At 42.2% G+C, this 18,951-nt stretch overlaps 1 protein-coding gene across 3 annotated transcripts in view; it reads right to left on the bottom strand.

Annotated features, from left to right (window-relative positions):
• Positions 1-997: 997 nt before the first annotated feature.
• Positions 998-18,951, bottom strand: part of Pank1 (pantothenate kinase 1) — a 71,563-nt gene continuing 53,609 nt past the window's right edge. For 2 of the 3 annotated variants that reach the window (XM_057778292.1, XM_057778294.1), the window contains exons 4-7: positions 14,904-15,080; positions 14,260-14,383; positions 7,117-7,242; positions 998-5,838 (exon numbers count right to left, since the gene is read on the bottom strand). In XM_057778292.1, the coding sequence (XP_057634275.1) occupies positions 5,779-5,838; positions 7,117-7,242; positions 14,260-14,383; positions 14,904-15,080 (487 nt within the window). In that variant the 3' untranslated portion in view covers positions 998-5,778. The remainder of the gene's footprint in view (positions 5,839-7,116; positions 7,243-14,259; positions 14,384-14,903; positions 15,081-18,951) is intronic. The other variant, XM_057778293.1, reaches the window with a different exon arrangement.

The following is an 18,951-nucleotide window of genomic DNA, read 5'->3' as shown; positions in this document are numbered from 1 at the left end:
ATACCTTCTGAGCCATCTGAACGGCATCTTGATTTTAAATTTAATTTAGAATCAACCAACCATTAGCAGGTATGTTTGTATAGATTCCTTCCTGCAGAAAAAAATCCAGACTATCCATTACCTCTGTTGGTATCACCCTCTAAGCTCTTGGATTTCCTCAGAACACTTCGGAAGCCATTATTCCTAGCGTGCATATAGCTACAATGGTTAACACTGTTAACAGGACTAAATCCAAAATCACCTAGAAGACAGCCGTGGGGCATTCCTGGAAGAAATTGTGGATTATTTTAGCAATAGGGAAAATCTACAGCTGTAGGAAATCCTACAGCCAGTAGCCTTTAAGTTACCTGCCCACTGGGTCGTGACCTCTTATACTATGATGCCGAGCTAAAGCATGCGTCCAGCATCTTTTCCAGCTGCGGGATTCGGCTGCTGTTCTCCGTTCCAGCAGAGGATATTGATTTGTGAGTCTACCCCTAAATAAATAACCATTTATTATTCTCAGTTCTGAGCTAGTGTGAGATTTCTTTTAGGCATCCTTCTTCAATCTACCTCTTAACTGTGGGTGGTACCTTACCCCGAACTAACTAAAAAGTAGCTGTTTCAGATCAAGTGACTGACTTGACAGGTCAGGATCACTGTCTACCACAACTACAGCCTGTAGTTGTCAGTCACAAGCACATGGCAGAGAGGGGCAGACATTACTAGTGTGGCTGCTGGTTCTGAACCTATGGACTTTTTTTTTTTTTTGAGGTTTTCCCTTTGCATATTCTTCACTCCCATGGAGGAAAACATCTTGACACGAAACCACATGCACATACGACACATTTTTTTCCTTGAAAATACTTTAAAAGAAGATGACTTCTTGGCAACTGGTTGAAAACAGCGTGGTGGAAACACTGAGCGGTGTCAGCTAATTCTGTGTTAATCTGTGAACAGTGAGTAAAGAAAGAGTCAAGACTTTTAAAACGCAAAGTTTATTTTTATATTGCAGCTGATGAATCCTTGACAAGCAGCCTGCCAAGGTTGACTTGAAAGGGTTCTATATAAATGGTTACACCGCCTCTGGTAGGTACCTTTCAGAAACTGCAGTCATTGAGTTCGTTATGAGAGACAGTGATTGCGGGTTGGCTGAGGAAGAAAAGATCAACATATCATATATAAATTCACAAAGGGCTGAAGTTATACACTGGAAACAATGAAGTGATTCTGATGGTAAGCTATCGACAATGATGATTCATGTGAACAATTCAAATCAATCTGTCTCATGAAATGATCAGTTTAAAAACGGGAAGCAAGGTGAGCGAGCATGCCATTCCCAAAGGCTGACACCATGATTGAATTATACCTGCACACCAAGAACATCTGACCAAGGAAGTCCTTCCCCCTGCCCATCATTTTCCCTCTCTTCCGAGCACTAAAGGCTCTGAAGGCTTCCTATGTACTGGCTTCCACACACAACGCCTATCCCCCACCCAGAACGCAAGCCCAAGGAAGCTGGGGTCTGCAGTCTCATTCATAGCTGAGGGCATCTCAGATGTTGTTCATTGCCTCCTGTGTTGTGAGTTTTCAGTCAAAACTAAAATGATGGAGAATGAATGACCGAGCACCCAACGGGGCCAGTAAACAAGGTACATAATACAGGTCTTCCTCAGAAACTTAGGATCATCTTCTGATCACTGGGAGAAAAATGTATTTCCATAGAACAACTCTTGCAAGTGATAAGAGCTTCGGGTGAACCTTGGTGCCCGAACATTCTTATTCACTGACTAGAGTCACGGTAGCGTAGCCCTCGGTAGCTGCAGAGCAAACATGGTCCGCTGCGCAGGTAGTGCTTGAGCCTGGCACATTAGGAACAACGAGCCAGAAAATGGAATGGTGTGATGTATTTATGCGGTAACTGTTTTAATGGATTTCCCTCCAGAGGACAATTTGATCTCTTACTTTGAAGTCAGGTTACTTATAGCTTCACGTTATTTGGAATGCTTCAATGGCTCCATGCTGACTGTGGAGAAATCTAAAACTTTTAGCATGGGATTAAAAGCCCTGCCCCTCAGCTGATTGCCTCTCTCCCAGTACCCAGTTTCTCATTTGTGAACCAGGTTCCAGCAAATAGGTTCTACACCAAAGAAGGCAAGCAGGCTATTTCTTCCTTCATGGCCTAGCTTAGAAACCCTCCTCTCCTGATCCACACTTGGTTAAGATTCCACAAAACCTTCCCAAGCATCCTTACGAAGGAGAAACCTCCCGCCCCATCTCCCCTTCCAGCTCTCTGCTCTCTCACAAGTCCGACTCCCAGTAGGACTTGCCCTGGGGCTGCTCCTAAAGCTTTGTTTCCCACCCTTCTTGCTGTTTTACCCCTTATAACAAAGCCTCTTACAGAGCCTCTGAACTTCCACTCCATTTGACATGAGTAGGAAAAAAAATATGCTCCCAGCTACTCAGTCTGTTTTTGATTTCACTCCCGTCTCTGTCCAGAGGTCATCACCAATGAGAGATTATCTTTGATTACCCTGAAGGAAGCGATTCCTCCCCTTCTTGTTTCCCTAAAAGAACTACTCTGCTCAATAGAAGGAATATAAGCCTTAGCCTACTTTTTCCTTGTAGTAGTGATGTGATATGATACTATATATTTCTTATGTATTATATAATGTATCTATTTTTTTCCTTCTAGAATATAAGGTTTGTGAGCATGGGACTTCAATTTACTTATTACTATGTTTGTGGACAATGATGAGTGAATGTCTCTGTGTCTCATTACACACTTTGCCTTGCACTTTCCGTTTTCTCTGCTGGACAGCAGGGATGTATACTGTTCATCTTCATTTCCAACTCCTTCCTAGTTCTTTAAAGTAAGCTGAAATACCGTGATACTCCTCATATGACTGAGTGACATCAATTGTAATTACCCGCTTACAGTTCCTAAGAAAGGGTTTCTGAATCCATGTACTGCAAAAGCCCAGGAATACAATTATATTTCCATTGATGCTTATCAGAAATTCTTAAGACTGTACATACTTTAAAATTCATCATTCTCACTTACCACCCTTAAAAAGTGCCTTGAAATCATATACATTCACAGTTCTGCTACAGAGTTATCTGAGAAGTCCCATTATCGTGATAAATAATGCTCAAGTCAGCTGAGGCTGCCAAGTCGATCACAATGGCAAACTTTAAGAGCATGGGGTTTTGGAATCGTGGTCATGTTCTGTCATGGAGTCCTGTGAAGTGTCTCCATGCTAAGTGCCCCATTCATCACAACTGAGAAAGCTGGGGATGACTTATTTATTGTGTTGATTTAAAACATCTTTAAAAATATGGATGCCACTTTAATGCGTGCATTAAAATATGAATGTAAAACTATTTGCTTTATTTTACAGATGAGCAAACTTGGGCTTAGAGAGGATTTGAGTCACTTGCTTTCACAGTTAGTAACAGGTTCAGCAACATCCAAACCAAAGCTATCTCACTATGCCAACGTGCCAAGCCACGTGCTGGCCGATCTTACCATCCTCATGTCACATGACACAGGCTTTTTTTCCCCCTTAATTCTTACCAGGTTTCTTTGTGATGGTGAATCTAAGGAGAGCTCTGCAATTCAAGAAAATGTGAAAAATCCTGAGGACACAAGTCCCTCCCTTGTAAAAACAGGCTAGCTCTATGTAGCCAACACTTAGTTGGTAATTTAATGGAAAATTTACTTATTCATTTATACCAATGGCAGTCGTGGAGTTATGCAGAGCACCCTGGAACTCTATGTAGTCCAGGCTGGTCTTGAATTCACACTGATCCTCTCGCTTTAGCCTCCTGTGAGCTGGGATTACAAATGTTTACAACCACACCCAGCTCCTAAGTTTTGGATGTTTGTAATAAGAGATAAGTGATTTCAGAGAATTAATAAAATATATAGGCACAGTTACTTGCTCTGGTTTCCTTGGCAGAACCCTGACCTTCAGGTCTCAGGTCTGCTGTCCCCTGAAAGACTAAAGAAGGGAGGGGAGACCATCAAAAGGCACTAGGGTAGATAATACAAAGACGGCGTCTTTTTCAAGAACATTGTAGTTGACTGTTTGACAGCTAAGTAGAAGCTGACATAATGTAGATGCAATGACATGAACCTGAACGTGGTTCAGAATCACCAAATATCACAGTGGTACTTTGGCATTCAGCAGTCAATAATCTAAGAGCAATTAAGCTAAATATTAAGCAACCCCTACACAGGCCTAGGGCTACAGCTGAAGACCCAGTCTGGACCTTACCACACTTGTGGGAAAGCCTCATGGTATGAGCTATGCAGCAGAAAGAAAACAGCAGCAGCAGCAGCAACAACAACAACAACAACATATAGTTACTTTACATATACAGCAGATAAATATAAGACGAGGTATAAGAAATGAAAATAACATATACACTAAAAACATCCCAACAGAAACGGGCTTTATTTATACCAGACAAGTGAATTCTTCCATTAGCATCAACTTCTTCAAGACTCGAAGATATGGAAATGAAAGGTGGCGCTTCATAAGGTAGAAAGGTGAAGACTGACCAAGGAGTAACTGCATTGCCTTTCAAAAGCCCTTGCAAGGGTACCCTCAATCCAGAAGACGGTCAGATCTTATGTGACACTGTGTGTACAACACCCTCATTTGAAAGTGACCCACCATCTATCTTAATGAAAATCTTTCAGAAGGAAATGTCTGCATATGTGAGTATCATAAATTATATTTAAGTTTTAGAAATGAAATAAAGTACAAATCTCGGTTTAAATACTAAAACAAAAATTAAAAAAAAAAAACCTTTAACATTATTCCTCATGCTGTCTTCTTGTTACAGGGCTCCTAGGTAAAAACACGAACAAAACACTCATTTCTGACACCCCAACTCACAACCTCCCTAAATCTAGCATGACCAGATGAGCTATGGGAGCCCCTCCAAACTGGTGCCATTCATATGCCATCCGTGAATGAGGATGTCTGATGACAGACTACTTCAAGTTAGTGTAGGGTAAATCCAACGAAACGTTATAGTTATGAGGGGTAAGGAGACAAAGATGAAATTGCATATCATGTTCAGTGTCTGCCACTTTCATCAACCCTTCCCTTTAAAGTCTTCTCACTGTGGTCACAGTTTTAGAACTTTAGATTATATGTCTAACTTTGTGTTGAGTTGGTCAGCACCTTGATTGACACGAGCAATTACAACAAGGAAAGCGTATAGATAAGAGGGAGATCACAGGGGACAAAAATAACGGCAGGACTTCTTTTTGTCCTAAGACACTGAAACAGAAAGAATAAAAAGAGAGAGAGAGAGTAAACAAAGTGTTCACAGTGCAACATGCCAGATTTGTGGTTTCATTTGAAACCAAGAGCAAATCATGAAACATCATGAAAAAAATATAAGTAAAGGTAGAATCTCCTAGAGTAATTACTAAACGAAGTTAAAATTATCACACTGATCAGTAAACCCCAGAAGAAAAATGGACAGCGTTTTCAGTTCAGGCCCCTCTTAAACATCACACAGCTTTTCAAAGTTAATGCATGAAACTGGTAACTTTGGCCACGCTGCACAATTTTTTTTTTTAAAAAATACAGTATACGGAAAAAAATTATTATATTCCCCATTTTGTATCATAAGCTTGAAACCTAAGAGCAAAAAAATTTCAGTTATTTACAAATACAGCAGGTTCATCCACCACAGTGGCTTGGCTTCTGTCCCAAGAAGATGTCACCTTCTCTGGCGTGTCTGTCAGTACTCTGTCCTTACCGGAGGCTGCTTCATCTACTGCGCATCCGTCATTTTGAACAGTTCCAACAGGGCCCCAACTGCTCCAAAATAACCCTAGAAAACAGTGGAGAACTCCTGTAGGATTGTTTCTGAGCTTTAGCCGAGGACTATTACTGTCACCATTCTAAGAATGCTGCCGTTAACTTTACAGGTGCATAATATTAAAAGCAGAATTCATAGCTGGGGATATGGGTTAGAAACAGGACCCGGGTTTAGCATGATCGAGGCTACGCAGTTGACCTGCAACACAAAACAAATGCTGATCTCTTTGCAAAAGAGACTGAGTGATCAAATAACTATAATTTATCTGAATGCATATTTATCTGTATTAATATAGGAAAGTGCTTAGGGCTATATCTAGCATGTCAATGCCTCCCCGTAAAATAGAAGCTCATATTTCTATGAAAATGAAGGTTTCTGAAACTCAGCTGTTTTAGGAAATAGTGTTTTAGTCATTGAACTACTAAATGCAACAAAATACAAAGACTAGGCAGCTTATAAACAACATTAACTTCATTTCCTAGCTTTCTGGAGGCGGGGCAGTCCAAAATCAAGGTGTTTGTCAAAGCCAGGCTCCTTGCAGACTGCTGTGTCACTGCAAACTGGCATTGCAGTCTGGGGCCTCTTTTATAAAGATGCTAATTCCTTTCCAAAGAGCTCAGCCCTCTGATCCGAACACTTCCCCAAGCCCTCACCTTCTAACGCCGGCCGTCATCTTGGGGGTTAGGATTTCAGTGTGTGAAGGAGTGGTGTGGAAACCAGGACTTACAAATACTGAGTCCACTAGCTACCTAGTCTCCAGAGGACTAGAGATGCAGCTACTCGTTCGCCTGACCCTTAGAGATGGCACGGATATGCCAGGAACTTTATTGCGGCTGCTGAGCTCTTCTCACGAGCTAGAAATTATTCTGAGCACTTTCCATGTGTTAAATCATCTCATCGTCAATCACGGGGCCGTCTCTTCAATATACTGACTTCACATGTGTTGGAATACTACACAGCAGTGTGGCTGCTGGATCAATTAACTCTACTTTTAGTTCTCTAAGGAATTGTCCACACTGTTTCCCACGATAGTTAAAATAACCCATCATTCACATTTCCAAATGCCATTTGGTTTTCATTTCAGGGACTGTCTTCAAATCTCCACTGTTGGCTAAGAAAGCTTCCACTGTATAAATGACTTTTTTTTTTTTTGTGTGGGGAACGTAGTAAACACAAAGTTTAAAAGGCTATTTCCTACTTGATCCATTTTGGAATACCCAGATTTGACTCATATTGTTAGACAACTCAAAATGCACGTAGGACGATGAAGTCCCCGTGAGCCTGACCTACCTCATGTTCCAAAAACAGTGCTTTCAGTTGTCCCTTAGACCAAAAGTCCATGGCATATGCTAGCAGTTTCATCGAGACCATATTGATTCTGAGAAAGTTCCCAACAAATACAACTTTGTCAATATTCTGAAAGAAAAAAAACACACACACAAAAACAATTAAACCATGCCTTAAGACAGCATTTAGTAAGGACTCAATGTTCTACAACTTTGTCAATATTCTGAAAGAAAAAAAACACACACACACACAAACAATTAAACCATGGCTTAAGACAGCATTTAGTAAGGACTCAATGTTCTGTGCGTGGTTGTATGTGACCCCTCTCAGTCAATGCTTGTATTGAACTATTTCAGCATCTCCCAAGTCAAAGTTAAACCAACAGAGCATCCCACAGAACAGAAGGGTCAGATTCTGGTTGGGCTACGCTGGCTTTCTGGTTAACGTGACACAAACTAGAATCAGTTGGGAAGAGGAACCTCAACCAAGATGCCTCCATCAGACTGGCCTGTAGGCAAGCCTGGGGGGCATTTTCATGACTGATGGTCCAGCTCACTATGGGTGGTGTCATATATGGCTTGTATTAGGCTGAGCATGTCAGCATCAGTAAGCAATATTCTTCTTTGGTCTCGGCTTCAGGCCTCATCTCCAGGTTCTTGCTCTGCTTGTGTTCCTGACTTGGTTTCCCTCAATGATGGAGTTTGATTAGGAAATGATGGTCCAGTAAATCCTTCCCACCCCAGATTGCCACCACAGGAACTTTATCATAGCAACAGAGCGCAAACTAGGGCATGGGCAAAGCAGAGATGATAATGAACAGGTCGTTTCTTATTGTTTATAGTTACTATGCTAGACTGAATTAGGTCGGATATATCTTCAGTTTACAACATGGAGTTGAAGTTAGAGTTAAATTTGTCCCTCAGTGCCCCCATCCCCAAACTCCAAGTATAAAATACTAATTCAATTAACTTACAAATGAAAAGAATGGCTGCAGTGCGGTTTGTTCATCTACTAAGTTGGGATATTATAAAGAAACAATATCCATCTCAGCCCTCAAGAGTAGAATATCTTGTTTGAGCAACAGAAGGGTTAAAATACGGTAACAAAAATACACAGCATGGATGTAGGCTTTCATTCTGAACCCACTCTGATAAACACCCCTCTCATTCTGTGCATGCAGACAGGCTTCAGATCTCCCAAGACTCCCATTCCTGCAGCTCTTCCCGTCTTCCCTGAGGTATTTCTGAAGCTAAAGACTGAGCTCAGCTTGCCTACCATGCAGATGATGGACCAAGGCCAGTTGTCATGGTCACTCAGGTCAAAGGCACGAAAGGCTTGGACAGTTATTTTCTGCTCTGTCTACCAGGAATGATTAAGGTCCAGGAACATCATCTTTGAAATGTCTCAAGTTTTAACAGTGTATGTTCATGAAGATATTAGTCACTGGAAATATCCCATGGGTAAAGGACTCAGAGGTACTTTCAGTATCTTTCCGTTAGAAATGAACTCTGGAGCCAAAACCTAACCAGACTACAAACACTCAAGATAAAGAAAGAACACATCAAAGAGGAATTTAACTAAATTTAGGGGGCACAAATAAAATTCCTGTATCACCCTACTAAGAAGACAGATGGAGTAAAGTCAGTACTAAATTCTGACAAGCATTTCGTATTTCAAATAAAGGCCAGGTGGGTCAAAATTACAATTGTTTGACAAAGAAGGAAAATGAGAATTGACTAAGGAAAATATAAGTGGACTTTTCTTAAGAGCAACATAAGGCTAGAGAGAGAGCTCAGCAGGTAAGGTGCATGCTGCTCTTGCAGAAGACTAGATTTTGGTTCCTAGTACATACACAAGGCAATTCCTAACTGCCTATAACTCCAGCTCCAGGGCTTCCAATGGTTCTGACCTCTGCAATCACCTGCACTCATGCGCACATATCTACATGGACAGATGCAAACACACACATAATTGAGAAGACTCAAGAGTCCAGTAAAATTGATTTGTTTACTTGAAAAGTTATCTTCAGTACATATCAAATGAAATGATTTGTTAATAGAGTTCCTAAAAACCAACAAGAAAGCAGGACCAACTATCCAATACACAATGGGTGAATAGTCTATTAATAAACTATTCACATGTGCACAAAAGAATTACTGGGCTAGCAAGATGGCTCAGTGGGTAAAGGTGCTTGATGTTAAAGCCTGATCACCTGAATTTAATGCCATGAGTTGTCCTAACATGGACCAGAGTATGTTTGCACCCCTACACATAGACACACACCAAAACACACACATACATGTAATTTATGAAACTTTAAAAAGGGGAAAACACAATAATGATTAAATATATGAATATTTACATATATTCATATATTACATAACCACTTACATTAAGGTACAATTTCTTTTCTATTAGATTAAAATTTTTTTTAATATTTATTTATTTATTATGTATATAATATTCTGTCTGCGTGTATGCCTGAAGGCCAGAAGAGGGCACCAGACCTCATTACAGATGGTTGTAAGCCACCATGTGGTTGCTGGGAATTGAACTCAGGACCTTTGGAAGAGCAGGCAATGCTCTTCTTAACCGCTGAGCCATCTCTCCAGCCCCCAAAAAAATTTTTTAAAGGTTAACAGTCCTCTTAGAAATTTATATAAATTAGAACTATGCTTATGGAAAGAGTTTTATAATGTCTGTCAAAATTAAATCAACATACCCATTTGATTCAGAAGTTTATCTTTTTATTTAATTGATTAAGTTACTTTGTTTAGTTAATTTACTTTGTTTGAGACAGGTCTTACTATGAAGACCTAGCTGGCCTCAAACTCACAGAGATCTCGTTTCTTTCTGCCTCTTGAATTCTGGTATTAAAGGTGTAGGCTCCCATGCCCAACAAACAGATATACTGATATTTATACAAAATTTTACGTTGTATAAGCATGTGTATAATATAAATGTAGATACTGCAAGATTTTTGATAAAGCAAATGGCTAAAAAAATACCCTAAGTATTTCTAGAATAGTGATCAAATCTTGTAGAGTACTAGACAGCTATTACAAGTGATGAAATATAAATATAGCAATCTCAAGACATTCTATGTAAAAAGCAGTGAGAGGCATGTTTCAGAGATGCATTTCTGTAGACTGATAATGGCGGAATTAAATTTCTGATGTTTAAGCTAAAAAGAGGAGTAGAAGAAGGAGAAACAAGGGGCTGGAGAGATGGCTCAGTGGTTAAGAGCTCTGCCAGCTCTTCCAAAGGTCCTGAGTTCAATTCCCAGCAACCACATGGTGGCTCACAACCATCTGTAATGAGATTTTGTGTCCTCTTCTGGCCTGCAGGGATAGATGCAGGCAGAGCACTGTATACATAATAAACAAATAAAAAAAAAGAAGAAGAAACAAGAAAAGAGACAGATGAGGCATATGTGGCAAAATCTTGGAAACTGCTCAGTATGAACTGATGGATACGCGGGAGCCCTTTATTCTCGATCCTTCATACATGCCTAGAAACTTTCAGAGTAAAAACCCAAACCAACAAAGCAGGATGCAGAATAGTATGTCGAGGGTGGACTGTAGAGTTTGTGATGATTCCTCAGCTGATTCTCCAGAAGATCTGGGTTCAATTCCCAAGCCCCACACGTCAGTTCAAAGCTCTCTATAACTCCGGACCGAGGGTATACAATGCCCGCTTCTAGCCTCAGTGGGCACTACAAACAAGTAGTGCACAGAAACAAATGCAGGTAAGACACCCACTCATACACATACAAATACATTTTTAAAAAGAGAGAATGTTCTTTAGAGCTTGATATCTTTGAAAGCCATATTTATTTCATACCTTATAAAACATAGAAGAAAGACAACCCAAAGCTGAAAACCTCCCTAGTGAGGCTCAAGGGGAGGTGAATGTAGAAATGGACTTGCTTCCCTGACTGCCTTTCTGCTGTCTTTGGGACTCTGCATCACCTGTTGGAAACTAAATAAAAGGTTGCTGGGAGAGAAATGACATCAGCAGCCTTAGCTAGCAGGGGTGGACCTTGTGTGCAACGATACCGACTGTCCAAGCAAGATATGCCCACAGGTACAACCTCGTGAGCCCATCATGGGGGCGACCTACTGCTTTCAGAGTGTAACAGAGACGGAAGTTCATGTCTGGTACCACACTCCCAATCACAACCTGCTCCTGGGGAGGTCAACAGGCCCTAGTTGGGAAGCTATTGTTCTTGCTAAAAGGACGTGACGTGCCTATCAAATTACCTCCTAAAGAGCTACCTGTGCCCATGGATCAGTGTGGACATCAGCTTTAGTCAGAGGAGCTTTTTTTTGCATACGCTCATAACTGGTCAGAGTGCTGAGGATAAATACTGCCGAGTATGCAGCCACAAGGGAGGCATCTATAGCTCTCCCTCTCAGGCTCCAACAATACAGAGGATGGACCAATATCGCCTTTATTGCTCTTATAAACACACCTTCACCAATGCTCCTGTTTTAAAAAAAAAAAACAAAAAACCCTAATGGAAATCACTGGTGAAAGAAGGAGTGGGGAGTAGAAAGGGAGGCTAGGGGTCACTTGGGAAGAGGAAGGGGATCAGTGCCAGTGGGAGAGGGGACAAGAAAGAGGAAGAGAGGCAAATACAACCCGAACATACTGTGCATATGTATGAAATGCCATTACGAATGGATATATGCTAATGATAAGGTAAATAAAGCTTAAAGTTGGAAGGGGGCTGGAGTGATGGCTCAGTGGGTGACGGTTAGCAAGCGATGCACTTCCAGACCACCTGAGTTTGATCCCCAGCACCCACATCAGATAACTCACAACCGCCTGTAACCCTGGCCCCAGGGGATCCACCTCCTCTGAACACTGGGGGCATCTGACTCACATGTACACCACTGACGTGCACACATACGACTCACATGTACACCACTGACGTGCACACATACGACTCACATGTACACCACTGACGTGCACACATACAACTCACAAGTATACCACTGACGTGCATACGTACAACTCATAAGTATACCACTGACGTGCACACATACGACTCAAAAGTATACCACTGATGTGCACACATACAACTCACAAGTATACCACTGACATGCACACATACAACTCACAAGTATACCACTGACATGCACACGTACACATCATTGAAAACAATAAAATCAATTTTCAAACTTAAAAAAGAAGTTGTAAGGAGAGCATTTCATTACCCTAACAGAAAAACAGCTCAGATTCAGGAAATGTGGTGTCCCGCTATAGGAAAGAGCTAAAACCAAAGATGCGCAAAGCTACAACTGCAGAGAGCAACGCAAGGGTGAAGACCTTGGCTTCTGCTCTCCCGGGGAAATCTGATACTGCTAATCCCCGAGCTGTCCAGAGAGCCTCCATGAGCTCAGCAGCCTCTTGGTATCAGGGGGCAGTGAGTCAGTCACTCCATCCATTGAACTGCAGAGGAAACATCCAAAGTAGTTGCTCACGCCAGCAAATAACTTGTGCACATTTTCTAATGTGAGAAAAGAAAGGCGGTTGGCCTCTCCCAAAGGGATTGTGATATCTGTGAAAAGACCTGGCTCACTCCAGCAGACTGCAGGGCAGAAGGTAACTCAGGAAAGCAGGGCAAAGGGCACAGCTGCTCTGTGGGGCAAAGGCTGACACTATGCAACTGACCTTTGAGAGCCGTGAACACAGCCAGCCTACCCACACATTAGTCTTCCAGCTTGTTTGGCTACTTAGAAAAACATGCTGGAAAGGTTAAAGCTCAAGAAACCCTTGTTTCCAATGAATCTCTTCACTGCAGTGGACTTTGAGAAGGCATGTCTCTGGGACCTGATCACCAGCCTCCCATCTAAGCCTATGTGGACCAGGGACCTCCAGTAAAGGCTGACTGCTCTCCAGGGGACAGTGATATACTCTACTCAGTGTTGTGAAAGGAGGGGTCTTAAAGCCAGAATCAGCACTAAAAGAAAACAAAACCAACCAAGCAACCAACCAAACCAACAAGCCCGCCCTGTAGCTCATCTTGGCGGGGTCTCTCCAGAGGCCTTAGAGCTGCAGTTATGGGCAATGGTGACTGCCAGGCTTGGGTGCTGGAACCTAAATTCGAGTCCTCTACAATAGCAGCATGTGCTCTTTGCCAATGAGCTATCTCTCCAGTCCCTCAAAAAGGTTTGGGAGTATCTGTGAAGTTTCATTTATTGATCGAGGTAGTGTGTCTGTGTGTGCGTGAGTGTGACAGTTATGAGGCACTTTGAACTGACTTTTGCATGCATGTCATGTTTCTATTAAAACTTCCATATTTCAAAACCCCACTACTGACCTGCTGTTTGTGTTGGTTTTTTTTTAATTGATTTATTTTATGTATACAAGTGCTCTATCTGCATGTACGACTTTATGCCAGGACCTCTGGGAGAGCAGCCAGTGCTCTTAACCACTGAGTCATCTCTCCAGACCTATCCCACTTCCATTTTTTTTTTTAAAAAAAAGATTGATTTATTTATTTTATACACCTGCTGTGGCTCTTATATATTTCACCTATTACCTGTTTCATGCCCGACTTCTTTTTCTTGTCTTCCTAATACACTCCAAGGAGAGGGCTGTTCTACTGTTCAAATCTTGTTTCTCAGACAGGGGTTCTGCTCTTTTTTTTTCTCAGTAGAATTTAATTTTTCAAAACTTGTAAATAAAGCTTTGTCTGTCCTCAACTCTACCTGCTTCTTGCGCCTGGGGCCCTCGACTGTAGCAAGCTCTCTGTGCTTTGATAGCCCTGTACAATGCTGCTTGAACTCCATGCCACAAGGCAACACTGTAAAGAAGCTGAAAGCAGAGAGAATCTCGAGGGCTGCAGACGGGAGTGTTTTATGTGGGATTAGCTACACAATCTACACATGCCCAGGGCATGCCTTGCGCTTCAGTGGCACGTGGCAATCAATAGTTAGAGCGACTGGACCATGGATTGGAACTCTGATACACTTCCACAGGGGTGTCTATTTAAAAGTAAATCCTATTATCTTCTCCCCTGTCACTACCCCCCTCTCCTGTTCTCTAAGGTGAGTTTCCAAAGAATGACAACAGTTATCACATTGCCAGAGACAATGCATGAGATGGTCCCCGGCTTCCTCAGGGTTAACGCCTTACCTCGTTCAGTGCACACATCCGAGCAATGGAGCCGATGTTGTTGGTGATGGTGACCAGTGTGGCACGGGCGAGGTCCTCCTTGCTGATGGACTCTCTCTTTTCTTTACTCATCATGTTGCCAAAGCTATGTTGGAGATATCAGGGAGAGTATTCAAAGTCATCCCCAGGCAGGACCCAGGCTTCTACCAAGGCACTCTGGGAAGCAGTACGAATAATCCTGCCCAAACTCACATGACCTGACTTTGCTATCACGGTTTATAAGCAAAACAGTATTGCACTGTGAATGGCTGGCTGCCCCCTTCTTACTGAGGGACAAAGTAGTATGACTATAAATGGGGAAGAAACTCGCAATGCTTCTAGATATCCGGACAAGCATGGAACAGGGGAAACTGGCAGTTTTCCAGAACCTTCTTTCAAAGTTGCCTTATTTTAAGCACAGGTGGCAGGTGGTAACCATCTCAGTGCTTCGTTAAGGACAGGAGATTGGGTCTGCGGTCTGACATGACAAGATTTGAGCCAGGCTGGTATACCGGCGTTTATTTATTTATTTATTTGTTTTAAAGAGAAAACTAGATGAATGGCCAGGGTGGAGAGGCTGCCTTGTGTGGTGGACTCTCTACAGCTCCTAGCCACTTCGTCTCTACCTTGATGCTACAGCAGATCCTTGAAGGCCAAATCGTTCATAGTCTCCTCCGTAAATGTCCTTCACCAGCTTATCAACATTGGTGCTGTCGCCTTTAGCTGCCATCTCCAGAGCTTCTTCAAAGGTCTCACAACCAGTCAGCAAGCAACACAGGCCTAGGAATGTCCCGCCTCCAAGACTGAAGGACAATAAGGTTGGATTTTTTAATGTTTGCTTCGTGACATGCCCATCCAAGTCCCCAGCTACATCAAGACTATTAATACGGGTTCAGGGAAATGCGGACAAGCGAAGGAGCACTTTGTTGGAGAGCAGAGAGGCATCTAAATTAAAGTGCTAGAGTTAGAACAGAACTTGAGGGTAGACTGGATAAGGAAAGCGGGCAGTGGCTAAGATCGAACATCAAGGAAAACTCGCCCCTAAATTTGAGAATAAAATTGAAAAGACTCTCACTGATTTCTGTTGTGAGACCTTCAGCTAGCTACTAGCCTATGAGAGGGGTCACATCATGGTGTGTCCAATTTGGGTAGTCTGAAAGCAGCATGTAACCAGAAATGGCTGGTGTTAGAGAACCATAGGCAGCTAAAAGCAAACACACAGGGAAAGAAATGGTGTGTACATAGTTCACAACTATAGAGCCAGTCTCCAGGATGGCTGTCCCAACATGCTCCCTGAAAGCTGTCTTCCCTGCCCCTGTTTCTCTACAGAATCATCTCATCCTACCTCAGAAATTTTGAGAGTAAAACTACTATCTGTCTAATACTGTTAGGCTTTGGAAAAGGGTATTGCTGATTTTCTAATTACCACTTACCAGTAAGAGTGACAAAGGTCACAAAATGCTTGAAGTATGTTTTAAAAGTTTCCATTGTTTTAGAGGTTATGGCTCCAAAATAGACCTTGTTGCCAAACTTAGCAACAAATTATAGTAGCTGAGCATAAAATTAATTATATATCATATCAAAGCTTCCTGGTGTCTTGACACCCAACTCAAGGAAATAACTACTATTAGTGAAGTCATAGCAGAAAAGGGAACTTTAGTTCTCAACTGCTGGCAAAGGCTTCTCTCTCTGATGATAAACAGAGAAGAGCTGGCTGCTCATCTCAATTGGTTCTGAAGCTTCAAGAGCCACTGATTCTGGAAAAACAACTTGTATTTGATGACCAGCTTTTAATTCTAAGGGGCAAAAATTAAGTTGAGATTAAAGAAGAAAATGTATGGCAAAATTAAATTGATCACCAATAACTTCCACCAAGAAGACACCGGATTATAGACAGACACATAGTTTTTAGTGTTGCCTTGATTTAAAAAAATGTGTCATAGTCTCAGACTGTGATTCTAAGAAAAACAAAATGAAACCCAAGAGTTCTTTTTCAAGGGTCATGTAGGCCTCGCTGTGTACCACCAAAACTACCCAAGTCGTGGGTGTGGCATCCCAAGGGAACAAACAGACACACACACAAAAAGAAAGTCTACCTTCATCTGTACAGCAAACCCCACACAGATGCATTTAACGAGAACCCTTGCGGGGTTCTGGGCCGTCTACATTTTCTTGTTTGCTCACATTTTTAACTTTGACAGTTTTGTCCCTGCTAATCTTTCTTTGAACATTAAGCATCCACCTTGATCAAGGCATTCAACCACCAGCTCTGGATGTAGGCAACTCAAGAAACTGGCTGACTTAGAAAGAAGGTAACTCATCAACGGATGTGCTGGTAAAACCGGAAAGGGGGTATGGCCAGAAAATGGTAGTGATTCCAGATAGAAGGCTGGATGGGAAAGCAGGCATGCATCGGTACAGCTGGCGTGAGAGAAGAACGCAAGGTCACAGAAGAGCTGAGAGTCTTTAGCACTTGTCATTTCCCTCAACCTTCTTATTTGGTCAAGAAATTTTCTTGCTCACAAGCAGATATGTCTGTCTGCTTTGACAGACATGCGGAAAAATCCTCAGTATATCAGAGACAAAATATCTAGATAGAAAAAGGCACTGGATACTATTATTCATCAGAGTGGGAAGAAATCTTCAGTTCCTCATTTAGTAATTGAATTGGCAAGCCTGGAAGCAATGCCTGGGGATGGACACACGTATAGATTCCTGAAGGATCAGAGAGAAGTACTGCTCCTTCCACGTTAAGTTCCACAGTTACTTTCTTCTTACAACAGACCATACACTCTAACATTGCCTGTGAAGTACTAATTTTCATACTGAGAATTGGACTTGTGTCACTAAGGGGAAAAATGATTGTGCCCAATCTAGAAAGTAGTGAAAGTATACAAAAGCCACCCATCTAAAACATGCAGAAGAAAACAGATAACACAAAATGACATGATTTCTTACACCTACTGCTGGAGCTGGGGAGGTGGCTCCCCAAGTCTGAGGTGTGAGTACGGAGGATGGATCTAAGATGCTCACTGGCCAGCACATTTGGCCATCTAGAACTGGTAAGCTTCCAAGGGTCATTGAGAAACCTTGTCATGTATTTGTACCAGCACACACATGTGTGCATGCACACATACACAAACATACATACAAACACACAAACCCACACAAAGGCATGGGCACCTATGATCCCAGTACTTGGTGGAAAACTCAAGGCCAGTTTTGGCTGCATAGTGAGACACTGTCTCAGAGAAAAAAACAAAATCAAAATGAAATCCACCAAAGCAACAACAACAAAATGCTTACAGGTGAAAGCCTTATATAAGAAGAACAATAACAAAAATCTAGAATTAAACTCTCGGTTTATAAGAGAGGCAACAAAACTTAAAGTTTACACCATTTGCTTACATCAGTGGCCCCCACTGAGGTAGCTCAGTGGTAGAGAGCTTGCTTCATACCAATGGTCCCCAAAGTGTGTCCCACATGCTAATTCTCACCACTGATCCTAAGTGTTTACATCTGACATTTTCTAACATACAACAAGAGAGACTTCTGAGCTGGAGGTGGTGGCACACACCCGTAATGCCAGCACTTGGGAGATGGAGGCAGGGGGATCATGAAGGGCATTCCTCAATCCCTGGGCTTTATAGACATTACTCCATCTGTGAAGAAGCCACACCCACAATTAGCTCCTTCACAGCTTCTCAAGATGATATGGATCCCTAAAGTGTGCACACTGGAGAGGGCATCTGTCATTCTCTAGCTATTGCGTATGCATCAACAAAAGTGCCAAGATTTCTAACTGTGGAGAATGTATAGCCTGTTGTTATCTTGAGGGCAGCTTTACCAAGTCAACTTGGAGAAGTCTGTTGTCGCGAAACGTACACCTTCGCCAGGACAGCACTCTCTAAGGGAAGACCTGCTTAGCTGGGTGTTCATATCTTGATATTCCTATGGTCCCAAGGAGACCGTGGGATCAGTGTTCATTCCTGGCCAAGCCAGGGAGCTACTGTATTCTCAATGAAAAGATGTATGCAGAGCCAGGAATTACAGTGCACATCTTAATCCCAGCACTGAGGAGGAAGAGACAGGTGGATCTCTGGGAGTTTAAGGTCACCCTCGTTTACACAATGAATTCTAAGTCAGCCAGGGATACATAATTATAATAAATAATAATAAATAAAATGAAAATTAGAAAACAGGAACCGTGTGTGCCTGGTAGCAGTTTACAGACATAACAGATACTACACTCTGAACACATGCCCACTTCAGTTAGAGCGTGGGTGTGCCCCAGGATTTCTCAACTGTAGCACTATTGATATTTGGGACTCCACATACCTTTTGCTGTTGGAGGAGCTGCCCTCTGCATTGCAGAATTTTTTTTTTTTTTTTTTTTTTTTGGTTTTTCGAGACAGGGTTTCTCTGTGGTTTTGGAGCCTGTCCTGGAACTAGCTCAGTCTGGTCTCGAACTCACAGAGATTCGCCTGCCTCTGCCTCCCAAGTGCTGGGATTAAAGGCGTGCGCCACCACCGCCCGGCTGCATTGCAGAATTTTATCAGTATCCCTGACTTCAACCCACTACATGTGTGTAGTGCCCCACCCCCAACTGGGAAAACTAGAAATCTCTTCAGACATTGGGTCGCATCACCTTCTCTCAGGAACACCGATTCACAC

Source organism: Chionomys nivalis, chromosome 8, assembly GCF_950005125.1.
Source record: "Chionomys nivalis chromosome 8, mChiNiv1.1, whole genome shotgun sequence".
Taxonomy (NCBI): Eukaryota; Metazoa; Chordata; class Mammalia; order Rodentia; family Cricetidae; genus Chionomys; species Chionomys nivalis.
This window is presented reverse-complemented; position numbering and strand designations above follow the sequence as displayed.